We start from the raw sequence: 26,904 nt of genomic DNA on the forward strand, positions 1-26,904 counted from the left end.
TTACAATGGTTCTGTGTGTGTGGCTCTTTCACACAAACACAGCGCACCGGTCCGACCCAACGGCAAAGCTTTATTCTCATTTTTATCGTTTTGCCCAATGAATCCCGATTGTGCGATCGGAATTTCACGAGATGAAAATTCCATTCAGATCTTTTGTAGAGCAGAGCAATCCTTGGTATTAGAGAACATCCCATAGAAGCGGTTATCACATCTGATTCTGACATTCCTTCCAGTGACCTCTGTTCTACACATTAGGGGGCAGCACATTCCCATGCACTCTGCCATGGAGGACTGTGTTTGCTGCATGACAGTTGACCAATGTGTTTCATTCTCACAGTTGCAATTTGACCAAATTAAGTGTGAGAACCAAATTTGTTGTGAATGCGTTTTTTCGTGTGCGCAATCATTGGTGACCAGGATGAGACCATCAACTCAATGGACTTGGATTAATTTGGTTTCATAACATTTCTAAAGGCAAATATACAATATTTACTAAACATAAAGGTGACATATCTCAGGCTTGTTGAAAAAAATATAGTTTTAAAGATTGAATTAAAAAGATCTCATTCCGTTTTTTGTAAGCAGTAAGTGCAATTTGTAAAGCAGTAACAAGGAAATTAGTACTCCGCTTGATTACCCGAGTGAGCCAGTGGCTTACAGTAATTGTTAACTAATAGCAGGACATGACGATTTATAGCAAGCAGTAATAGCTATCCAGTCAGGAGCTTTTCACTGCCCATTCATCAGCGGACGCAAGCATGGCATTCAGGTCGCGTCGTTAGCCTCATTACCGCAGCAGCCTCGGCCAAACAAGCACCTTATCTCCATTTAGTCAACCTTCGACGAAATGTTTTTGTCAGTCTCATTATTGCTTAAATCAAGGGCCACTCAGCAAAGGCCACACTTGCAATGGTAGGCCTTGAGTTACCAGCTCTTGCTGGATCCACCAGAGTGAACGGCGTTATATTAAGCATACGTTACGGAGCATATAACAATTAACTCGATGCCCCATAATAATTTTATGAATGTTTATTATTTGGTGGGAGGAGGGAGCTCATGATTTGATTCAAGATTTTTAATTTCATCTCGTTTTTCTGTCTCGTTTGTATAATTAGGTTCACATGATTCGCATAAATATAACATCATCTAATTGCATACATTGTAAATATTAAATTATCGCATGCAGGATAAGTTGCATGTATTGTGAGCATAAGAATCGATTTTAGTTGAAAAATCAATGCAATGTTGCGCAGTGAGCTTTGCAGACTTGACATAAATGACAGAAACCCACCCAACTTTCCCACAGCTCTACATTATGTCGTAGCAGCTGCACAAATGAAACCAGCTCGCATTAAAGTAATATTATTTTAAATGTTACATTAATTGGATTCTACTTTACATGGCCCATTGGACAGTGCAATTTGAATTAAGTTATACCTTGTTTAAACTTATATCCCCTCTGTTCTATTTATAGCCGGGTCGTTTTGCCAAGCTGCCCGTTGCCGATGACCTATAACCCTCAAAACACATGCGGTGGACAGAACTCACCCCAGCTCTGGAAGTCCCAGTGCAGCTCCAGGTAGAAATTTCCAAGCTGCAAATACAAGGAACAGGTTACATGCTATGGGTGAGGTCAGCTCTTTCATCAATGCCAAGGCAAGCATTCTTTCTTGCCACAAAGGCACTTTTTCTACTTCAGTTTATAAAACAATCCATGACGTCTCACCTGCTGATAGTATAATCCAACCCTTCTGAGAGTGGAGTTGTAACGTGTGGCAGTGTGGACTCGCCCTGAAGAAAGGAGAGTTGAGTAAAATCTCTCCCCGAAACTGGTTGGTGGTGTTTGGTGCCCGAAGATCCGAGCCGGCACTTAGTGCTTAGTAGTGTTTGAAACAATGAATACTGCATCATCATAAGACCTACTTTGCCAGTACCAAAATAAAATAGGATTTTTACCCTTTTTTCTGGCAACAAAACTGAAACCTTTTTACAAGGAATCATGTGTGCATTAACCACAATACTTGTGGTCAAAATGCAAACAAAAAACACTCTGATAATATGTGCATTGTCCTTGAAACTGATTGGTCCACACCAGAGATAGCTTTCTTTTGAGCCTGCACACATGATTCCTTGTAAAAAAAGGTTTCAATTTTGTTGCCAGAAAAAAGGGGAAAAACCCTATTATTATATTTTGGTACTGGCAAAGGAGGTCTTATGATGTAGATGCTTACCCCGAGCCCTCATTACTTTGATAGTGCATTGTCTTTGAGCTGTACGCCTTTTGGCGTCCTCTGGTCTAGCACCAATTGAGACGAGGCTCAAAAGAAAGCTATCTCTGGTGTGGACCAATCAATTTCAACGACAATGCAGAAATTATCAGTGTTTTTTGTTTGCATTTTGACCACAAGTATTGTGGTTAATGCACACATGATTCCTTGTAAAAAGGTTTCAGTTTTGTTGCCAAACAAAAAGGGGAAAAATCCTGTTATTAATTAATACTGCATCGCATCCACGCAAGTTTCATAATTTAAAATGTTTAACCTTTCACGAGAACTTTCAAACGTGTTTAACATTACAACTAGAACAAGAGATATATCCCTTATTCTAATAACGTTGAACAATAACAGATGAGAGTTGTAACGATTCACCCCCACCACCTTCCCTCCCCACTAGGAACTTCCAGTGGCTGCAGCTGTCAAGTCAAACCATTACATAATTTTATGTATTCATAATGTACATGCATACATTAAGCCCCCACCATCATCTGGCCTTCGCACCCGATTGGCTCACAAGTGACGACGTCACATTTATCACTTTATTTAATAACGAAACAGCAGGAGGATTTCTCCACAAATCTGGCTGTCCGTCTGATGATGCTAGTTGTAATTACTGGCGAAACGTCGTAATCGAATTGTAAATGTTGTGGGTTTACTCTCCAACACACCGACCGGTGTGCTGTACGAGTAACGAATTGCCATATTTTGTTAATGTGACAAACCTTACTTATTGGTTATGTCGGGTGGTGGCGAGTTTAACGACACATGTATATTAACGCGATCTAACCCAAAAAATCTCTATTATGAACCCATTACATACAACATATACAAATGAACAACATTGATTCTTACCCATACAATTTTATGCATGTAATATGAGATAAAGAACTGATTTACATCGATAAACCAATGCATCATTACACCCGTAATTCTTATCAATTATATATATGGAGTGGAGTGAAAAGCAATCAGGAAACTAAAAATCATGAGGATTTTATTTCAAGGAAAATAAATCATCAGGAATGTAATGAATCACTTGTTACAACGTTGACCTCACCTCAATATACCAGTGTCAGTATATAACAATACATTATTTACATCTGATGCAAATTTAAAACAAATGTTCCCTAAAGATAATTTACTGAAAAGGAACAAACTAAACAGGAACAATGGGACAAAAAATAAACCTTGGATTAAAGTGTGACCCTTCATCTCAGTGTGTCGGAGGGGTGCCTCACTCACCAAGTGTGGCCCTTTTGTCAGTTTACTGCTCGATAACCGCCTCTCCATGCCGTGAAGATTTTACGACCATACTTCACTACCCTGGTCAGTGCGGGTTGGTGAAGAGCATACTACAGTAAAATTCTAGATTTTGCTCCACTGCCCTCTACTGCCCACTAGCTAACTCTGCAGCCCTATGATGACCTGGTTTGTGCATGGTGGTCACCCATCCAAGAACCAAACACGCTCAACGCCGCTTAAATTCCGATATCCGAGAAGATCAGGTGCATTGGTGGGCAATTCGGTCACAGGCATTGAGTGAATCGTTACCCTCCACAGTAATCACGTGTTCAGAAGCGGTAGGACGTGAACATCTCGGCAAGACAAGGCCTACGACACTCGTTTCTTCCATCTCGTCACATCCACCTTTGACGACGACAAAGCGCCACTCACCTCCCGGAGCGCTTTCAGCAGGCGAGGCCGCTTCTCCTCCACGTGCTCACGCGACTGCTGCTTCAACTTCCTCAGCAGCGTCGTGACTGCGGGCGCACGGAAGCGTCGCACAAACATGCGCATCAGTTCGCAAGCGAGCGGCCCGCCACCTTGCCTACAAAACCTCAGCCACCCATGTCGATGTGTCATGACAGTCAGGGCTTCATTTCTTGCTGAATATTTTTCCGGGTCGCTGGTAAAAACCAGAAGAGGTCACGTGACTAGTTTTGTTGTTGTTGCTTGAATAATCCCTTGACATAGAACGTCTCGCTTGCAAGGGTGTCAATTGTAGTAGCCACATCCATACCGAGACGATTACTACTGGTAGGAACCACCTGGTTACACGAGCCCACAGGGGATTATTGTGTCCGTCCATCCGTCGTGCATCCAAAAATGGGAGGGGTGGGGCTTGGTGGAGAGGGGAGGGGCTGGGTGGGGAGGGGCTGGGTGGGGAGGGTGGGGAGGGGCTGGGCTGGGAGGGTGGGGCTGGGTGGGGGGTGGGAGGGGTGGGGCTGTATGGGGAGGGGCTGGTCACCCCGTGGTGCCCTTATAAAACTCAACGTTTAACCTACTCACGCCGGCTTGTGCCCACCCTCACAGTCGGCCATATTTGCGGAATACACCATGCCACCGTTGACCCTGGCCATTGACCGAGCAACCCAACGTGCCTACCAGCTCCCTCCGCAGGAATGTGTTAAATGTGGTGTGCCGGGTGCGGAAACATTTTCTGGATTGCTGTCTCAGAGAGACCTGGCTAAAATTCAACCTGAGACATGGATCCCAAGGATAGAGGTCAATTATACCTACCGCAATAAAATAATGACATAGAACGAACAGAAGGATTTCTTAAGATTCATAACAAGGTGAGAGGTTGTTCAAATGTAAACTTTCTCTTTAAAAGGGAGACCTGTGTAAAAAGAACTGTTAGCAACTTCTTCGAAAAAAATGGCAAATTGTTAGGAAAAAAGTAGAAACGCTTATAAATGAATAATTATATTTACATGAATCACTAGACCCATTAACACCACGGTAATTAAGACATACTTAGAGCAGTGATAGCCGGCTAAGTGGTGCTGTGGAAAAAGCACTTGATTTGCAATCAGAGTTCAAATCCAGGCCAGAGGTTTTGACTCAGCTCATTTTACCTCTGGGAATGATGAAAAGACTACCACTGTGGTATAAACAGAAGTCACCCTAATGAGAGACTGGACACCGTCGTAGAAATGTAAAATGTTCACCAATGGCACAGGGATGACAACACAGCTAAGCAAAGAACCACATTCATTTTAGCAAAAAATATTTTGCGTGACCTTTTGAATGATAAAAAATGAACGCTTTATCTTTAAACTGTGTAAATGCTAGCAATAGGTTTGATTCTATGTGCCCTGCTTTTATTAATACATATTTGGTCTAAACATGGGCATTCCACCGAGACGCACAAAGATGAACACACGCATTAGATAACACACACAACATAGCTACATCAAATTTATGGTTAAGAAAAGTTACATTGAAAAGCTTGGCCAGAACACGTGGCTAAAAGGGAGGATAGCAAATGGACAATACTGATGACAGACAGCAAAGGTTGGAAAGCGCCAGAGAGATCGACCACAACGGAGATGGGGCCACAGGATTAGGTCGTGTGCAGCAGCAAGATAGACTGTTGCATCGCAGGACTGTGACAGATGGCGATAACATGGGGAGACCTACATACAGCAGTTGATAGAATAACAGTTGACGATGATGATGGTGAAATAACAGCACGCACAATAACCATTGGCACCGTGGGACTGTTCTCAGAGGGCCGCTTACTCATCTGCCGGTCTCCGTAGCTGATTGCCTCGGCGAGGGGGCTCCATCCCTGGGCATTCTTCACCTTCACGGGGGCATTGTGGGCTAGCAGCAGGTGAGCACATTCTGTGGAACAAGTACAGGAGGTTATGGGCACAAAAGACAAATATCCCCTATATAGCTGTCACATACTGTTGGGGCAAGTGTTGTTAGCGAGCACCTATGAAGGCCAGTACGGCACACGAGGGGGTGGGTGGCCAGCAGCACGACCTACCTCCTTTGTCTCCCTGGTGGCGATGTTTACACACCGCACCAGGTACTCATTTGAGGCCGAGTGGACCCAGGGGAGGCTCAGGACTGGTTGAAATAATTGTCACTGGTGTTGGCCGTGAGTGGGATTTGAACTTAGGTGCCCGGGTTCAGAGAGCAGCACGCTAACCGCTACACTACTTGCCCTCTCTTAAGAGCTTGGCTACACGCAGTACGGAGGCTTGAGTTTCTTCGATCCGACAAAATTATCCTCAGATGCCTCAATACAATCAAATACACCTTGAATGTATCCAGAAGCTAAGCAAAGTACAATCCTGTTTAGTAGATTGATGGGAAAAGGATTGGAGATTAACACTAGGCATGGCTCACACCTGTAATCCAATGATCAATGTCAGTGACAACTGCCATCAAATGTATTTTGTATCGTAGCTTTTGCGGTGATGGTAGCCTGTGTTCCAGTGTATGATCGTGTGGACATAAAGCAAAGGGTTGTGCTCCAGCACTTTACAGATAAGTATTGGTGGTATAATGTATATTTCTGAAACTCCAAAACTCTCTGGGCTGTGAGGTGGCCAGGAGCTAGCAGTCCAGGAATGGACCATCGATTCGTGCAGAGCTTTATAAGTTATGCTGTTACATGTATGTTTTCTCCAGGCACTCTGATTACGTTCCATATATAACACAATAATTTATAGAATTGGCCAAGCATTCTGATGCAGGGCCCTTCTAAAAAAAACGGTCTCAAGTCTAGGCGAGGCTTTCCTGGGTAAAGACCATTATTATAGACAATACGCATTTGTGGTTTAACACCGTGCACCATACTAGCTACTCCACGTCTTAATTACAACCTTAAAGTTTTTTTTAATTGAATCTAATTATAAAGAGAACAAGGAACTCTATAAAATTGGTCAATTACATGTGCTCAACAAAATCACTCTCCTTCGATTAAACAACCTAATTTGAAGGTAAAACATGGTTTTGTGCTAACTGCAGGACAATTTAAAATAGATCTCAGGGCAAATCTATACTTAAATGTACACTATTGAAGTATAGAAAGTTATTAAAAAAGCTTCAAATCTAGAATTATTAATTGGCTGTTCACTGCATGCGCGGTCTAACGCTATACATCTCCCCGGAAGAACTGTTTATTATTATTTATGTTTTATTCCTCAGCAAGGCAAAGCCAAGCTTCTAGTGACAGAATTATTCTGACATCAAGTTGACCCCAACAAGACAGGGTTATTTGCAGGGCACGTCCACTGCCATAAAATTAATTCAGAGAAACTGGAGACACTTCCAAAACACAATGTCTCATTTTCACTGCTCTTGGCACACTGGAGTAAGAAAAACATCTTAAACATAACATTTAACACAGAAATAATTTAAGGGGACTTGAGTATTACTGCAGTACAATATTTTTTTACGCACTTTAATACAATTAGGATTTGTAAATGTTTGTATTTTTCGTGAAACCTTAAAAACAAAAATCTACTGCAGTACTATATCCATTAAAAACATGACAATATTTTATTCGAATGGAAATCTACAATTCCTAAATTACTTATTTATTTCCATCGTATTTTGCAGCCTGATAGCAACAAAACAAATGCATTAACACTTCACTGCACGCGTGAATGACGCTACCTAACACTGCCTGCAGCTGAATTACACAGAACTTGAAACAGATGGGAATCCTGGTGCAGACATCAAGCCGTTTTCAGGATATCAACAAAACATGACGCACGCTGGACCGCAGTTAAGAGATAAGAGGGGTAAGCCACCTCCTCCGTTATCTAAGCAGAGCCCACAAGGCTTGACGACACTTGTCAAAGCCTTGGCACTTCACATGCAAAAAGCAACCACTCACTTGGTGCACTATAACATATCTAAGTTGTATTAATGAACCACCCTGTTAATTAGAAACGTAATACCAAATGATGAAACCTAAAGATGCAATGAATGGTTAGATATTTGAACAGATTAAAGTTCAATTGCTGCCGATGGAGAATTATACACTTGCAAGGGTATGCACATTCCACTGGTATTTAACCACTGAGTGGTCTCGGCACTGCCTTATAATTATACGAGCATGCGTTTCGTGGTCTGCACTGTGTGTGAAATAGAGATCAGCATGAGTCATCCTGCCAGGATAGATATTTAAAAGCAGACAAAATAAAATACAGGTGGTTTCCAGTTTACTACAGTCCGATTTACAACGATCCTCATTTATGATGTCTATATAATGCCACAATGCGATTGCTTTGACAGAAACTTGGTTTATGACGCATCTTCCGACACGACTCTCGAACACATTTGAACAGTCAGTCTGGTTTCCGATGTGACTTGGCGTGGAGTGTTTGCTATTCTCAAGTGATTTTGTGGATATTTACCTACTAAACCCTGTTAAATATGGCCGATAAAAGGGAACACACATCGGCAAGTAATGTTTCGACTGTTTCTACTGTCTATGGGATAAAAGGGTCAGATTTACGATTTATGACAGGGTTTCCAGGAACGAATTGTGTCGAAAAAAGTCGGGACCGCCGTATATGGTAAACGAGAAGGTGCGATTGGTTACCAATGGCATCATTGTTTGCTGTAACGCACGCTTTCATCAATCCACTCTCAAATGCGAGGTTAGCAGGGGCGAATTAAATTGTGTGGCTTTAACGCCAATTTCTGAGCATTCACCATGTTTCCCAGAGCACGTCTAAAACTGCACCAGTGGCGCGATTGAATTCCTTGGGAGATGGGTATTGATCTCAGGAGAGAGAGGAACTGGTAAGGCGGTAATGGAAAAGAAGAATTTGGGACATGGGCTGCAAAAAAGATTAGGCCTCATTTTAAATTCACACCCCACATTAAAAATGTAATGAAGTTTTTTTTATTCTAATATTTTAATCCATTTGTAGGCAGCGCATTAGGGGTTGAGCAAAGTGTCTGTTGCACTACATGCATGACCTTTGCATTGCAGGTATAATCAATTCAAAATGCTACACCAAAAAGTCTAAATATATATTTTTTAAAGATATACACGATCATTGCATAAATGTTTGCAATGTAATGTAGACAGACCATTTTTGTTAATTTACTGAAAAATAATAGAATATTCGTTTAGGAAGGCAATTGTTATCTTTTACCAATGCATATAATATAATTATTTAAATGAATAGTGCATCTAAATATAGAAGCACCTGCAGATACAGAACGATCCACACGTTTTCGGTTATAGATGCAATAAAAAATACAAAATAACACAAAGAAAATCCTAAATGGTAAGTATCACTTTGTGGGCAATCGACTATTGTTGTTCTATGGATATAATTCCCTATGCAATAGGAATGTGGAATTTCAACCACTAATCCAGGACTGCGCATTGGGATCCTAGGATGGAATGCGCATTATCAATTTGAATTATTATTAATGCAAATGAGTACTACCTCATGCACTTGGTAAAGGTGTTTAACTGAAGGGCACATGCCAGAGCAAGTGAATGTCCTTCTTAAAGGTGGTTTTACTCATTAAACAAGCAGTACTGAAAATCTTACCAGTGCCATACAACTGCATATTTTATTAGTTTAGAAATCAATATGACTGCAAGGGTTTACGGGTATACAGAAACGGACGTTTGTGGGCACTTATTGAGGCCCACATCATAAACTGAAGTGAATCAGGAAAGAGACCAGCTATTAACACAATAAAATGTCACGGGGCATTATGCACTTACCTTTATGTCCAAGCATCACAGCTAAATGCAGGGGGGTGTTACCTGTGGAAATGACAAAATGCATACATTTAAAAGCACATCAAACAATGAGCACACGTGAAAAAAGTTGATCCAACGATTGGCAATGACTTCCACACAGCGTTGCACTTAAAGGGCAAAATAATATGTACTAAGAGCCAGCTGTTTTGTGTTATTGCTCATTAACTATATATAAGTACAATTCACATTTCCAGAGTAACATAAATAAACCACAAAGCAGTTGGAAATAAAACACTATGCTTTATGAAATATACTTCTGATCAATTATGTCATGAAATGTCTTTAAAGTACTATAAACCACATTGCTGGAGCATGGCGTGAACTGTTTTGTGTTCCTTGGTCATGATGAAACCATGGCCAAAGTAATAAATCTTAATTTTCTACGGTCTACCTCCACAATTCGATACCTGGAGTACCCTAACAACCAATTGTGTGTACTGTGGAACCTCTTAATCTTGTTGGTACAATTCCAAAAAAACATTACAATTCTGGCACACTGCTGCTAAAGCATGCCTGGACAGGACGTCAACTGAGAGAATATTAAATCTTGCATTAAGTCAACTAGTCACAAGTATTTAAAACAAAATGGAAATCGGATTACTCCTCAAAGGCTGTTTTAATAATCATGTTCTGAAGCTGCACGCAGACTAACACTTACTGCCAGCCACAACAAGAAGCCATTTCACAAGTTGAGTCATTTTTAGTGGAGTCACATGGCTCCAATTAAGTCATCATCACCTGAGCACGGCAGCTGTACGGCCAAGGGTAGTCACTCTTCGCTGACCCTCACACTGAAATGGTTTTAAAATGCGACTTCACCATTAAAAATGCACGGTTTGTTAATATTTACCAAGAGCCTCTTGTGTGATCGATTTCAATTCAATTTTCAAGGGCATTGTCCTGTTACCGGCTGGCATTAACGCCAAGACGTCTCACGTGGCCCGAATGAGAATACCACACCTCTTCCTCTGCCCATCATCTCAGCGTTACATACAGCACGTCACACGCAGAGTACGTATATGGCATTACCTCATCGCAGCCGCCCAATCCATTAACCCTACACGAGCCCAGCAAGCACCAGGGGAGCCATTCATCTGACTTTTGGTGATAATGTGCCAACGTCTCCATCACTAACAATGCGGCAAATTGCCCTTTTTTCGAAGATGTTTGACACGGCCAGAGAGATTAAAACGTGCACAGCCAAAACACAGCATTGGGGAGGAATCACAACATCAATAATGATTGTTTCTGATAGAGTATAGTGCCCTTTAGACCTGGGCATCTCAGTGCTTCATACACGATAAGCGACTTTACCGCACATCTCATACATTTCAAAGGCCATCCCCAGTGGCAGCTGTCCCTGGACAGCCAGCAGGCATTAGTCTGCCAAAAGGGCGCAACGCTTGCTAAGTGTAATACCAATTACATTATTTGTATGGAAATTTCTAACTGGCCAAAATTGGACATGAAACCAAACCACAATGGCCTACTCATCTTCTTGGGTTCTTTCGGTAAAGTCACGTAGAAGGGAAATAATAAAATAATAAAAATAAAACACAATAAAATACAATTCTCAGTGAGAACATAATAAAATACAATTCTCAGTGAGAATTGTATTTTATTATGTTTGATTTTTATTATTTTTATTATTTCCCTTCTACGTGACTTTACCGAAAGAACCAAGAAGATGAATCCCTGCAGTCACGAAAGCTTTAAATCGAAAATGGCCTACTCGTTACGGATTTTTAAGGGATCTTTAATCTACACTGCGAAGCACACAATGCATTTTATGCGATCCTAACCAGGGTGACCCTGCCACATTTGAATCGCAAACATCTGCAGCAAGAGGTCAACACGTGACTGTTGGGCCATGTCACAACCCCAAGTGGTAGTGAAGTACACAAACCAACCAAACTCTAACCCTGCTATCCCTAATCAACTAGCCAAGGAGGCATGACTTGCCCTAGTGATGCCCCTTCACCTACCCCAAAACCCAACTTGTTCTGCATTACGAGGACCCCATTTCACTTTTTGTTGTCCACAGTACCATACAGAAAACAATAAAACATATTATTATATTTACATGCACCAGAAAGACCCACTCATCTGCAAGCGGAGGAATCTTCACACTGCAATTACCTCATGCTGTTGGCTAGGTGTAATGGCTAGGCAGGCACAGGCTGCCCTTTGAATCATGTGACAATTAACTTGTATGAAAACATCTTGAATGTGGCCGAGTTAAGTATTGTGTGTAGGGCTTATTTTCTTCTTTTTCTGGGCGCATTACATAATACTGGTCGCGAAAGCCTACGTGTTAAACCGCATTACATGTGTCTCAACATGTGCTGACTTTCTGAGCTCTGATTTAGCCCCCCTCCCAGGGGCAATCTTGGACCATGCGAAGAGCAGCAACGACAGGGAAGTGGTGTGCTTTGCTATAACAGGAACAGCCTTTTGATAACCAACAATGCACATACAGCATCACCGCGTTAATTAAACACGGTCACTGTGGAAGGATGACAGCATCGATCCTGATGCACATTGCTTTGTTGCGGTGCTGATTTACGCCCATGCCAACAGGCCAGACACAGCTAGTGTTAGGGTTAAAGGTTATTCCTAACCCTAATTTCTTGACTCTCGAGATTCTGTTATCATCCAAACTCCCTTAATGTAACACCATGACCCCAAACTCCTAATTTAAAACGTATTACCCCGACCCTAACTCTACTCTCTGACCTCTGCCCTATCCCTTATCATGCTTTCTCAAGCCTGATTCCATAACCCTAATCACATTTCCCAGCCCCTGAATCTCTTTACTCAATTACCGCAATCTTGGCCTTATAACCATAACCACAAGGCCCTAGGCCCGAGCTCCTAATCCTAAATCACTGTTCTCAACTCTGACCCCATAACCCTAAACCCCACCGCTGCATCCCTAAATTTACCCCACCGATCTCATCCCTGACCCTATAACTATAACCACAAAACCCAAAGTGCTCTCAATGCCGATTACACAACCGTAACCGCAGCTCTGAACCCTTAGCCCACGTATCTCAATCCTGGTCCTATAACCACAATCAGAAGACTCAAGTTATGAACTCCAAAACCTTACGGGGCTGATCACAACCGTAGCCCTATAACCATAACCACAAGACATTGATCCCAAAGTCCTTACCATAACGGACTGATCTCAACTCTGCCCCTATAACCACACCGACCCCGGCTGATGCCAAACCACGACCGCCTCGACCCGTGGCCACAGGCCCCGCTTCTCACCGTGGGCATCCTTCTGCGCGATGTTGTGCGTGCGGATGAGCATCGAGAGTCGCCGAAGGTCCCCGCGGAAGACGCTCTCGTGGACCGGGCAGGGCCCCCCCGGCAGGGCCACCCCGTGGGCCGGGGGCACGCGGGCCTCCCAGCGACCCACCACTCCTCCTCCTCCTCCACCACCACCTCCACCACCACCAACAACAACAACACCGCCCGCATGCTGATCCTGCTGGTGGTTGTATTGCTGCTGGTGATTCTGTTGTTGCTGATCAAGGTGTTCGAGGTGGTTGTGCTGCTGCTGGTTGTTGTGCTGTTGTTGCTGCTGATTGTTGTGCTGTTGCTGCTGCAGCAGCAGCAGCTGTTGTTGTTGCTGGTGATTGTTGTGCTGCTGCTGCAGCTGCAACTGCTGCTGCTGCTTGGCAGCCAGGACCTGCAGCTGGAGCTGGGCCGGAGCGCGGCCCTCCGCCTCGGCCTGCGCCCGCGCCCCGTTTGGAAGCGCCGAGCGCCGCAGGACGCAGTGGCCCGCGGGGCCCCCTGGCTTCTCGCCGGTCATGGCATCGTCGAGACCCAGGGCTCCCACCAGCAACAACAGCAGCAGCAGCACCGCGAGCAAGCGAGCGAGCTCAGCTAAAGCGGGAGGGAATTAGTTTCGGGAACAGCGGCGCGGTGAGCGGTGGCGAACGCGGTGAGCGGCGTGCGGAACGCGCGGGTCGCCGTCTTCTTCTTCTCCCCCCCGAGCGCCTCCAGCATCACGACCCCCGGTGCGGGAGACGCGAGATTCGGGACCCTTCGCTCGACATCGTCGCAATTAACAAAACGCCCTGGAGGCGCCCGAGCCGAACGCGGGATGTTGTTGATGTCCTCGGAGATCCACCCTCAGGGCAAATTGTTGATTTGAAAGTCAAGGGAGAGAGTGCGAGGCGGCGTTTGCTCGCGCATGCGCAGTGAGCTGCATCGGAGGGAGGCGCGCGCGCTTGCGCCTCCACGCGGTGCAGTTCGGAGAGGGGAGCGAGGAGGGGCGGGGCGAAGAGGATAGGGGCGGGGCGGGGCGAGGAGGATAGGGGCGGGGCGAGGAGGGGCGGGGCAACAAGGGGAGGGGCGTGGCCAGGAGGGGAGGGGCTAGGAGAGGGCGGGGCTGTGTGAGAAGGGAGCGCTTGGCATGGGTGGGGGTGTAACGACCCCGCTTGGCAATTCGATTGCAAGAATCGATTCTCCTGCCTCCTTTTTACCATCTAGTTTCTATTGTTTGTCATATATTTAACAATAGACTATACAGCTGTGTGCGATCCATTCGTGAGCGAGCACAGCAGAGGAAGTAGCTTAATGAACACCAGCATCCTTAGAGAAAGAAGCGCTATATAATATAATCACAGATGTAAATACACGTTATCAATTGTTTTGAGGTGTGTAATTTAGATACCAATTCATAATCTAATGCAATTCCAGGTTTTAAAATGTCACGTCATTTATATATCGCCCGTATTCATAATCAGGCATGCAAGTTTCAAACGTCGCACAAACACATGGAACCAAGCACTCAGCCTTTGTCTATTACGCACAAACCACCAGTTCCTGAAGAACTGCATTGTGGTCTTTTTTTCTTAGGCCATCCCACAATATAAATGTGTGCAATTATGGTCCCCGCCCTGCACTATGTTTCTGTTGAGATGGGTGTTTCTCGTCATTTACAAGTTTGAACAATCGTGCGTCACTCATGTTTTATGTTGTGCTGATTTGCTGCCTCTCGTGGCCTCATGGGTCACTTGAACCCATTGCATCTCCAGAATATCCAAATCACCTCAAGCCTCCCATTGGTCACGTGACGTGTGTGTGGCCACCCCCACTCTGAGCCCCGCCCCTCTCCCCGCCTCCTGTGAAAACAGCCGCCGCTTCGTCCAGCTCACTTCCGCTTGCTCCTTCCTTCTCTATCTCGTTCCTCCCCTCTCATCATCACCACCCTCTCATCCACAGCATCTGGGCACGATCATTCCTTCACCCCCCACCTCCTCTTTCCTTCCTGAGGCTCCTTTATTCCTGCTGCTCATCTTGAGCCGTGGCCTCTTTGTCCGTCCTGTGGACCTCTGTCCTGGCATCTCTTTCCTGTTCCTTTGTCCTTTTCCGTACAATACATCCTTGACTCTCTTGCCCGTGATGTGCCACGGGTAAAAAAAAAGTGTATTCATACACGAAACAAAAAACAAACAATCGACGTTCACGCTATTCGATGCAGGCAACGTCAGGGAATGTTCACAGTTTTACCTCAGATTATGAATGCGATGTTAGAGTTTTAAGTGTGCCAAGCATCCAACAAAGTTCCGTATGTTGAGTGAGTGTATCTGTTGGTAGACCTTATTTTATCAGGTGAAACCCCATTGGGACTTCAAGCCTCTTTCAATGAAAATCTCTGTCTAAAAGTGACAACCCATATGTAGTATAGTAAACAAAATTACATACAATATAAGACAAATTATCGACATGTAATTAAGGCCTTCCTATTCACGCCTGTTGGTTATGGGGGTTGTACGACAATCATTCATGGTGGTCAGCGTAGGATCCTTCGCCAATGATTTTAACCGTGGCCAAGAATTTCGTTCAGGGGCAGAATTCATTGCGCAATCAATACGCTAACCGCTGCACCACCGTTCCATTCCAGCACAAAGTAACGGGGAGAAAAGTCAATTGTGTGTGTAGAGTGTAATATAATTCACGCAAGGGCTTTAGGGTTGGTTCGCATTTGCATGGTGTGAACAGCTTACACACAAAGCACATCTCCACAATAAACAGTCTATGTGTCCCATCAGGGAATCTTCATTCCACTGTGCTCTCAGAGCCACAGCCCTTGCCAGAGAATTCTAAAAACTCCCACATTGCTGCTTCGTGCACATTGTGCTTACTGGGGCTTTACGCTCGCATCCCCGAAGCCATGGAGACCGATGACCTCATTCCATTCCCAGACCACTCATGGTTGAAAGTTTTCCCCCTTTGATGATGTCTCAATGAAAATCAAATTAAGAAATTAAGTTGGGGGGGGGGGTGGAAATCCACGATATTAAGTTTCATTCACTGTACTCCAAAACATTCGAGGGCTTTTCACTTGACTACGGCTTCACGCACACACAGATGACTGTGGCCACACAAAAGAGGCCCCCTCTCTCTCTCTCTTGGCTGTGAACTTTGCTTCGCGTCCGTATCCCTGCACGATGTTGTACAAATATTTACCGGTACACTACATACAGCCCACACTTGCCCAGACACCGGGACAAGTGTACAGAACGCTGCAAGTTTGTACGGTGTGTTGGGCAGAAGGATCGGTGTGGAGATATAACAAGCTTGGGCCACACAAAGCATACACCACGCAACACGCAAGTCCATGACCAAATGTAAGTTTTGTCTTGCTTGGGTAGAAATGTTGTACTGTCGAGTGCTTTAAAAAATATATATGTTCTGATCTAATTTGTGTATGTTAATAAAACCAGTATTCTCTTTATGATTGCGAAAGATCTTTGGACGGGGACGGCGAGTGATTAGAGTGGTGAAATATATACTTTTCCACAAAGTATGCACATCGTGACCAGAGGAAATTGTGGCTTCCCGCAAAGAGCATTCAAACTATGCTACATCGTTTTCATTTCATCTTATATATAGTTTGTAGCGATAATGCCGTATGAGCGAAGTGCTAAACACTACTATTCCGTGAAGTTGATAATTTATTTGAATTTTATTGTTTCAATTCTAACCCTTGCGTCACACGAGTGCGCGCGTTCCTGTCATACGTTCATTTAGCCCTCTACAAGTCCCATGTCCACCTTCCTAGCAGCGTGCCAACTCGCACGACTTAGTTTGTCTTATACTGTAAACATACTTTTCTTTTTTAAAGACACTCATTGTGTTAACTGTTCCAGGAAATTGCACGCTTTGAGGGAGTCCTGTTTCCACGATGCGTCTCTTGGACAAGGTAATTTGGAGTGGCACCCCTTTCTTACACGCTCAATGCACAGCATGTGAGGCAGAGTACATTGATCCGTCCATGGTGACCTCAGTTTATCCTAAAAACAGCGAGGTTTTTTTTACACACTGATGTAAAGACTTTTTAAAAACCTGGAATCCATTACTTTGCTGGAGGGTAGTAGCTGCTGCATCAATGCTGCCAGTAGATTTCCTGGATTTTTGTTGTTGCGCATAGTCACTTTAAGATGTTTCTTGTTCATGTTTTTGTTTGTTGCGGTTCCACCCGATTCAAGAGCCGAATGGCTCACAGGGCTATACCTAATACATGAACTGAACAAGAGCTGCATAAGAATGCTGTTGAAAGTGCTACATTGCAAACCGGTAAACATTTTCCATCGCATTGCCACGTTAGCTTCCCATGGTTGCGCTGTATAGCTCTGATGTGTTTTTCGGGTTATGCCGCATCTTGCTCGGCATTGTGGCCGATGTTTCGCTCCACGTGCTGGAAGCTTTTTCAGTTTGGGAGCCTCTTCAGGAACTAAAGGAGGTCTCAGCACTTGGAGCAAAACGTCGGACATCACGCGGAATAACACGCCGCACAGTCCGAAAACACACTGGAGAGAGATATTTTCCATTAACATTGAATTGTCCTGCCATGTATTTCTAGCCTTTTTAATTACCATGTTATGTTACATTTTGGAAACTGTTTACGAATGAAGAATTCTTTCCAAGGATGCATGCACGCCCATGAAATGCACTAGCATGGAATCCCAAAGGCCAAACTGCCAAAGGGCATAAAAGCTAATTTTGCTTCATGACAAGATCGGAGGCACACCCGAGGCGGGGGTGGGGGGGATAAAAAACGACAGTTGTCTCCGCCCACCTGACATTTTTAAACAACCATTGTTTACATAATGTAAAATTAAAAACAAAAAAAATGATAATTCTCGATGTACATCTCATTATATGACATTTAATAACTTTGGGAAATGTACTTATAATTTGGTGCTCTTCGTAGAAAAACATTTTCTGCCTCTGAAACGTTTAGCTGGGTGCGCCACTGACAACGGTGATGATGATGACGACGATAATGGTAATGTGTGATGATGATGGTTGTGGTGTCCCATTTCGCGGCAACCGCCGCAGCTTTTGCAGGCGAGGGTGCAGGCCCCGCTGGAGGAGCTGGAGTACGTGGACGTATCTGACGCACACGTGGGCAAGTTCCAGCACTGTGTACTCGCCACGGTCACACAGCTCCCGACACAAACTCAACGACGCAAGGACCGGCCTCGAGCCACCGTAACCATCCACGCACCACAGGCCCTCAGACAGGTTGTGTGCGGCTTATAACTGCCGCGAATGCCACAAAGAGCCTCTTGTGTGGTTCACATTAAGTCTGTTGACCCACATTTGATGTAAGCAATATGAGAATATAAAAAATGAACAATCATACAATGGCATATTTTGAGAATTAACGTGCCAGTTGAGGTTAATTCCCTGCATTTAATAAGCCTCAATCAAAGCAAGGCTCGATGCTACATGAAGCCACCGTTGGCTGCATGCTTAAATTTCCTGGTGAGTTGGACAGATTCCAGTTGACGAGTATTGAGCCAGAGCACACTGGCAGCATAGCATGAACCTAATGCCACCAACGTTGTGGTAATTATTCAGCTGGGCAGGACGTTGGCAGAGCTTTCGACTTACCATTGGAAAGTTGAGAGTTGAAATTCTGGTGGGGTGGGGGGTTGGAGTCAATTCAGCCTGTCGTATCCGATAAGCACAGTACATCGTAGTGGGAATGTCAGCAGTGGTTTAACTTTCCTGTGGATAATTTTAGCTCCCGTCATGGGAATGTGCAATTTTCACCACTGGTTTTGGAGCCCGCAATGGAGATGAGCATCGTGAAATGGTTGTTTGAGTGGGATTCATACAATATCGACGGAAATATCGTGTGGGGTTTCGGGTCACCTGTGCACTCATCAATATCAGGGCCCTCAAATAGCTTTAGACTTCCAGGGAGGATATTTTAAGGTTGCATTCTAATTATATTATCAATGTAAGAGTACTATAAAGAGCTCTATATACAAAAACCTACAACTATGATTTCAGTTTCATAGCGACTACATGCAACGACACCTCTCAATACTTTACAAGATTAAATAATTACATTAGGGGCAGAAGACGGGGGGGGGTCCAGGCAGGGAAACATGGGATATGGGAGGGCAACACTGTGTTACATCCCAAGATAAAAAAAAAACATTAAATTATTTTGTCTTTTACCAGGTAAGGCCCACTGTATTACATCCAAAGATTAGAAAAAAATTATTTTATTTTTTATTTTACCAGGTAGAGCCCACTGAGCCATAGAGCTCTTTTTCAGAAGCGACCTGGCCACAAATGATAGCTCAACCAAGTGGCTTATCATGTGGAAATGTATAGCAGTCAAATACTAGATAAGCATGTTTCTAAATATAGAGGGCAAAGCCGGAAGAGCCGGAGAAAAATCCACACGACCCCTGTGAGAACATGCAAACTCCAAATATACAGGTGTTAGGGTAGGGATGCGAACTCACAACCTCCTGTATACCAGGTGAGGTAGTTAACATCTCGCCACCGTAGCAACTGGGGCTCAACGTCAACAACAACGACGAGCTCCAACAACAGCCTTGGAGAGCACCAATACGTCCCAGGCCATTCTTGGGGGCTGGGGCCCCGAACTAATGAGTACCAGGTCAGTTTCAGGTGAGAGGCGTGGTGCCAGATATAACAAAGACTTTATAGTTAACTCCCACGCAGGTGACATCACTCGTGCGCGTTTTATAACAGAGACGCATGAGAACCAGACACTTGCCAAAAATAATTGTATACATGCTGTTCGGGAGTGTCTTTGATATCTCTGTGCCCTTGAGCAATCGTCTTGGAATTTTAACCAGTAAGATTACGCTTTCCTACCACAAAACGAGGATGACCTAATGCATGTTTACTTTACAAAAAAACATTAGATAAGGCATTCCTTGAACTTAGGAATCCTGTTCTGGAAAATCTGACATTGATTTATAATGGCAGCATTTTGGCCACTCATTGACATAGTTCACGGCACAGATTTCTGAAGCGGCATTTTTGTTTTACCGACTTCTGTCAATTTTTCTGTCAAATCTAGATTTTGCAGACAGTTGGTCGTGCAATATATATACAGGCGTAAATATGCATCGCCACTCATGCATATCATGCAAATGTACAAAATACAAATTGCATTTATAAGTCGCATAATTGTGGTCACATATGAAGTCGGGGGTAGGGGAGGGGGGCATACACATCAAAGGGACCAGGACATTAGAAAGCTTAAAATAATTTATTCAAATGGAACTGTTGTAGGAGAGTGGTACAGAGCAATGCGGGGGGGGGGGGGGTGATGGTATTGCTGAAAACACCGACCAGAGACCGGCGATATCAGAATTAAAATATTTATCCTGGAGGAATCTGCTGAGCTATGAAGCTTTTTATCACAGATGTCCAGGAGGGCTGGGGTCAGCAGCTTACCACCTCGCTTTGCGTGGGGGTGGGTGGCGTGCAGGTTGGCTGGAGGAGCTGGGTAAGTGTCCCAACGTGCAAGCGCTGCTTGCGAGAGGCAATGCCCTGCGGGACCTGGACTCGCTGAGTCGCTGCTCACGGCTGTGGCACCTGGACCTGCAAAACAACCAGGCACGTGACAGCCAAGCCTCGCACTGAGCTGTACGGCTCAATATTATGATTTCTTCCACTGCGTCTCATTGCAATTCCCGGAAATTAATGTGCGTCCTCCAGAACATGGCTGCAGTTTTTAATAATCATAATAATGTAATTTAATAATAATGGTTTGGACAAGTAAATACCATTTTTGTCAATGCACGGATGTATGAGAGCCTCAATGCACCGTGTGGGTCATGGTGGTTATTTTACTGCACCGTGTCCGTGCCCTTTCAGCTCCCGTACTCTCCCCACTGGATGTCATCACTGGATTATAATTGTGAACCACCAGCTTTCATCCCACCGACGCGTCTACGTGTGTGTACGTGCAGCTTGAGTGCGTGGCCGGCCTGGGCGTGTTCGTGGCGCTGGGTAGCCTCGACTTGTCCGGAAACCTTCTGCAGTGGCAGAGTCTGCATGACCTCCGACCTCTGCACGTCCTGAACTTGCGGCTCCACGGGAACCCGGCTCTGCAGCGCGACCCTCACTGTGGGTTCACGTGGTGGCGGGCAGCCCCACAATTTCAGAGCAATCGCTATAAATTAAACTTGAGCAACTGTGGTAACTTAGCACGGCAATGACAAAGAGGCACAGAGTCTGCTGAAAGGTGTGTTTGAGGACGATGGTTGATCGATACAGAGTGCTGCGCACAATCTTGGGTACTTTGAAATCTCTGTGATCTGATTGAAGGTTGCCGCCCGAGTTACCCATTGCTGCAGATTTGGGAAAACTTTTATTGTTATTGTAAGGCAACCACAGGCAACTTAGAAAAGTTGGGCTCAACTCATGAAGCAAAAGTCACGTACAATCATATCGTAAAATCAAACATGTGCTGGATGGACATCCCTTGAAAACACAACGTAGTATTTGTACAGTTATGCATTTACGCCTCTACGATAATTATTGAAGGCAGATCCGTAACAAAATGTAGAACCGTGAGGTTGAGCGTGCAGCGCTGCGTTCCCCGCAGACCGCGTCCACGCCGTGGACTCCCTGCCGCGCGTCTGGTCTCTGGACGGTCTCCTCGCGACGTCGACCGAGCGCCTGCGCGTGGAGCAATACGTTCAGGACGCAGCCCTGAGCCCGCGGCCCATCGTGAGTCCGCTGCCACCCATCGTCGACGAGTCGAACCTCGCAGGGGTCGAACGCTCGCGGTCTCGAGGTGCCCTCGGAGCCTCGATTTCCCCAAAACGATGTCGCCGTCGCTCAAAGGGCCCTTCCCACACGCCAGCCAGCTGCTGCTGTTGTGGTCGCCAATGGCCTCAAGCCGCCCTTGATTTGGAAAGTTACATCTTAGTTTGCATGGATACTTCACAAGCTGGCCAATTAATTGTTAGCGGCAAGACACCGAAACAGAGCCTGGCAGCGAGGTGGTCGTCTCGCATGCGTAAGGTGACGCCGTATGTCGTGTTGGATATTCGTCACTGCCTCTGCGTTCCGATGGCTTTGCCGTGCCTCTGTAGTTTTGACTAATGTGGAGAATGAAAGCCTCTAGACCAGTGATTATTAACCTTTACTGCAGCCTTGCACCCCTTTGGTTCTCAATTGTAAACAAAGAATATTGTTAATAAATACACAGGGTTTGATGAAACCGAGTAGTTGTACTTACGTGCCCGTGTTTAATTTGTGTTTCTACGATTTACCTTCTAAAAAAATCTGTCCATGTCTGGCACCCCCAGAAAGGGCATCTCGCACACCCAGGGGGTTCGTGCACCCCAGTTTAAGAACCACTGCTATAGGCTCTATGGGCAAACACCTCTGCATTTATCAACTAATGCTGAACATTTACAGCAACAAACAACAAAACACTCTAGATTGAACAAGACAAAAACACGTAAAAAAAACATGTACATCTTTAAAAACTGAAGAGTTTGAAAACAATCCATCTGTGAACTTCTCAGACCTCTTAATGAGGAGACACTGCATGTCATGTGTGATGCCGCCCCTCCTAGAGACGGAAGTTTTCCAGGATGGAGGTCTTTGTGCCGTCGTCCCGCCACAACCTCATGCAGACGTGCAGCTATGGCGAACGGGTACGTGAGGGATTTGGAGAGACGTGAAAATTGTTGCTAGAGTATTTCACATTTCACAAATGACGCTATTTCAAATGTGACCGACTATCCGTCCGTCCGTCTTAAAAGCTGATGACGTACAGCATGTAGGTAGCAGCCTTTCACACCGAGGGGAATGTTTTATATTTTTAAGTTTTTTCGGTAAAGTCACGTAGGTAAAAAAATTAAATAAAGTTACTTGATACAGCTATCGTGCTGTGACGGTTCCACCTGAAGACGGAAGCTTGTGTTGCCTTCGAAACGTCGTGATTTTTATTTTATTTTTATTTTACTTTTATTAATTTAAATTTTTTACCTACGTGACTTTACCGAAACAAACCTAAGAATATGAATCCTTGCAGTCACGAAAGCTTCAAATCGGGAATGTTTTAATCTGCCGTGGTGTTTGTGCAGGAGGACGTACGAGGCTTAGCCATTGATGAGAGTGCCATGCTCATGCCACTCGACGAACACGTGTTTGTCCAGGCAAATTATTGACACATGATCAAACACGCCTGTAGAGAGACACCCACCTACGTCCGTCGCTCAGCACACACACTCCCCAATTCGTCTTAGCCTGTCACCCTTTTACACAGCTCTTAGTTGGGCTTTCACGTTTACCTTTGGTGCGATGTTTTTTTTTATACCAAGATTTAACCTTCACCGTACGGCGGTTACCGGTGATTATTGCCTTTTGGAAATTCACTAGATTTTTGTCTTTCAGACGCTTCACTTCATGCGAAGATTTCCCTTGGAGGAGCCACACAACGTGGGTGAGACTCCACCCCTTGGTTTGTGCCGCGAAATTACAGCCCTAAATCCACTTTACGGCCCAAATGGGCCGTGAATTTATAAGAAAACATATAATTATGGGTACGTACTGTATGGTGAACTTCTTTCGCACCGTACGTAGCCAGCCGTGCTAATCGGAGATGCAGGGGGAAGGACAACAAACTAAACACACACAGACGCTGTCTCCCCGACAGACCTGGTCTTCACCTGAGGACGGCTGCTTGCGTTGTGGCCGAAACGTCGTGAGAATAATTTTATTATGTTTTATTTTTATTATTTTATTATTTCCATTCTACGTGACTTTACCGAAAGAACCAAGAAGACACACAAAACAATTCACTGCTGGATGAAGGCCTCCCCGATGCACCGCCACCTCCCACGATGTAATAATATAATCCACCGAGCCCCTGAAATTATTTAATTGCTACATCTCCTCGGTAGACATTCACAAATATTGAGCTCAGATCATTGCAACAAATATATAAAAGAGCGCAGCAGCGTCATTGACGCTATTTATATACATGTCATTGTAACGAGTCCATTAAATTAAGTGCTTCATTCGCGCAACGGTGAATGCAATTAGGTTATTGCGGGTTTGTTCATCGCATCATGTTTGTGGGCACGTGACGCACCCAAAAATAGTTTCGGCTGCGGGCTCATCGCAGGCTGCCACCGCAACCACTGCCAAGGTGTTTCGCTGTGATGTGACCACCAACTTAGCGTTTAGTTCAGAACAAAAAAACGATTTACGGTGGGTGGTTTGTTGCTCATTTTAAAGTGAAAAAACTTGACTGGGAATACACGTTTCATGTTTTGAGACAAAAGCGGCGGGGAGGGGAAATAGAGGGCTTGGGTTTGGAAAATATTTGGAGTAGGCTTTGACCGATAATTGCAACACATTCAAGGGAAATGGTGGGCGGTGGAGGGGGGGGGTCATGGGGCCTTCAACACGGAGGCCGTGACAGCCAGAGCCAGAAGAGGAAGAGTACCCGACGGTGCAGTAAGTTCCATTTACGGCACCGTTAAATCCTCGCGGATTTAGAATTTTAACGTTGGTTCTAAACATAATAAATATAGAAAGTTAAGTGACTCTGCTGGAAATGGTGTAACCAATACAAGTACAACAAGAATTCACAAACTTCACCGTAGGTGCTTGCCCTATAATTGAAATACATGTAAAATGCCAATGTTTTCGGCCGAAATATATAATCGGGCAACGTTTTGAGCAGTAGCAGTAGGTGTCCCGAGTGAGGAACAGTATCTGAAACAATTGCCTCAAGTATATTCGTCTGTTTTCGTGAAATGTTCATCGTGAAGGGGTGGTATTTTTAATTAGTTAAATGGGTGGAAAAATAAGTGTGGCAGGCGTGCGGATGTGTGCTCATCCGTATGTGAGTGCGTGTGTGTGTGGAGCTGTGTGCCCTCGTGGTTCGGACACTGTACTACCAACCCGACGACCCGGGTTTGATTCCCAAACATGAATAAGCCTCATTGGCAAGTCCTATCAAAACATGTGTTGGGCCTCCCCTAGGTGAACCTAGCCATAAATGGGTACTTGGTAGAGTTCATAAATATCGCCAGTCGTCAGGGGCCAGGCACGGTGCTGGCCACACCACAGAGGTCGCAACCGGGTACCCGATACCCGTACCCTACCCGATACCCGGCTACCCGTACCCGGCCGGGTACAGGTACCCGTTTGCGACCCTGGTGCGGCCGGGTACGGGTAAGGAATCAAAACCCGTTTGCGACCTCTGCCACACCACTCCTCGTATGCTATGCTGGCCTTAGTAGTATATGCATGCTGACAGCACTTATCTGAATAGTCTGTACGTGGGATATTTATCTTCTGTGTGCGTGCGTCTGTGCCGGCTTTTGATGTCCCAAAGGTCTGGATCAACGCCGTCTCTCCTATCTGGCCTACACGGCGCAGGGGCAGGCACAGCTCGAATGGCGCAGCATGCAGGGGTGAGACCTCCGGACATTGAAGGAGCGAGACCCCGGTGCTGGAGGTGTCCTTCCCGCAAGCTGCAGTGCCCCAGTGATCGATGCTCGCCTAACAAAACCTTAATTTCGCCCTGGGTAAAAGCCGCTGCGGCATGGGAAAACCATCCACGGTTGGACAAAGCGTGCGTGTGATAGATCCGGGTTCGATTCCCGCTCACGGCCAACACCGCCAGTGACGATTATCTGAACTGATCCCGGGCCTCCCCTAGGTCGACTCAGCCTCAAATGAGTACCTGGTGCGGTGTGTAAACATAACCACTGGGAAGACAAAGGCGATCGGGTGTGGTGCTGGCCACCCACCCCCTCGTGTACCGTTCCGGCCTTCATAGGTGCTCGCTAACAGCACTTGCCCCTACAGTCTGTTAATGCTATACGGGGGATTTTTGCCTTGTGTCATAGGTGACCGCCAGATGATCATCCACTCGGTGATGATTATCTACAACGCAAGATGAAAATGCGTAATGGGAATAATGCATTTGTGGAATAATAGCGATACCGCTGGACTGACGAGGAGAGCCGTGGCCAGACAAGTCTCGGTTGAAAACTAAACACCACGATAAGAGGCACGGATGTCCTCACAGAGAAGATCCATATGACACACACGTGCGCGCGCGCGCGCTCGCAAAACGGAGGGCCCAGTGAGCGATGTTGTGCAACGTGCCTATACACACCGAAGCATGCCCATCGGACCTTCCCATTGTAACATTTGCACGATCCCCGTAATTGTATACAAGCTCTAAATCGGCTTGAACTTATCACAAAGCGGGAGTCTGAGATTGTGTCGTAAGAACAAAGGTCCACAGTGACCGTCCCTCCTGCCCCTCATCGCCCCCCCCCCCCACCAGCTCCCCACCGGCTCACTTGACGTGCCCCCTTCTTCCCCACAGTCACAGTGAATGCCGCCCCCCCCCCCGCCGCCGACGCCGCCGCCTTCCACAACCCCACTTGTCTCAGGGGCACCCTGGCTAATCATGCGTGCTGCACTGGGCAGTAGAGCGTGCACGCGCTGTTGTGGCCGTTTGCTGACACAGCTGGTAAAAGTGCTCTCTTTTTTTCTCTCTCTCTCTCTCTTTCGCCCACCCCCACCACCACCCCCACCCCCCAAAAAAGTGGCTTTTGTTAGCCACAAATCTGTTGCAGTGCAAAGTTCAAAGGTCAATCTTTTGCATTCGTTAAAAAAAGCCACAAGAATTTAGTACGCGCGTATAAAATAACGAATTCGTTTTTTTACATTTTACGAAATTACAAAAAGCTCGCAGAAGCCGACGTGTGCAGTCCGCTGTGCCCTCGGCAAAAC

The 26,904-nt window shown here is 45.4% G+C and overlaps 2 protein-coding genes across 2 annotated transcripts in view; one reads left to right on the top strand and one right to left on the bottom strand.

Moving 5' to 3' along the window:
- Positions 1-13,876, bottom strand: part of LOC144941141 (ankyrin repeat domain-containing protein 13C-like) — a 37,267-nt gene extending 23,391 nt beyond the window's left edge. The window contains exons 1-5 of the mRNA XM_078867673.1: positions 13,093-13,876; positions 9,778-9,819; positions 5,802-5,906; positions 3,951-4,036; positions 1,549-1,594 (exon numbers count right to left, since the gene is read on the bottom strand). Coding sequence (XP_078723799.1) covers positions 1,549-1,594; positions 3,951-4,036; positions 5,802-5,906; positions 9,778-9,819; positions 13,093-13,639 — 826 coding nt within the window. The 5' untranslated portion in view covers positions 13,640-13,876. The remainder of the gene's footprint in view (positions 1-1,548; positions 1,595-3,950; positions 4,037-5,801; positions 5,907-9,777; positions 9,820-13,092) is intronic.
- A 2,473-nt stretch (positions 13,877-16,349) lies between these two features.
- On the top strand, positions 16,350-26,033 carry LOC144941255 (uncharacterized). Its single transcript, XM_078867869.1, has 9 exons — positions 16,350-16,466; positions 16,989-17,041; positions 18,181-18,250; positions 20,609-20,736; positions 21,093-21,249; positions 21,731-21,855; positions 22,713-22,793; positions 23,536-23,584; positions 25,490-26,033. The coding sequence occupies exons 2-9, from the start codon at positions 17,024-17,026 to the stop codon at positions 25,570-25,572; spliced, it is 711 nt and encodes a 236-aa protein (XP_078723995.1). The 5' UTR covers positions 16,350-16,466; positions 16,989-17,023; the 3' UTR covers positions 25,573-26,033.
- Positions 26,034-26,904: the final 871 nt, after the last annotated feature.

The sequence above is a fragment of the Lampetra fluviatilis genome, chromosome 24 (genome assembly GCF_964198595.1).
Source record: "Lampetra fluviatilis chromosome 24, kcLamFluv1.1, whole genome shotgun sequence".
Taxonomy (NCBI): domain Eukaryota; kingdom Metazoa; phylum Chordata; class Hyperoartia; order Petromyzontiformes; family Petromyzontidae; genus Lampetra; species Lampetra fluviatilis.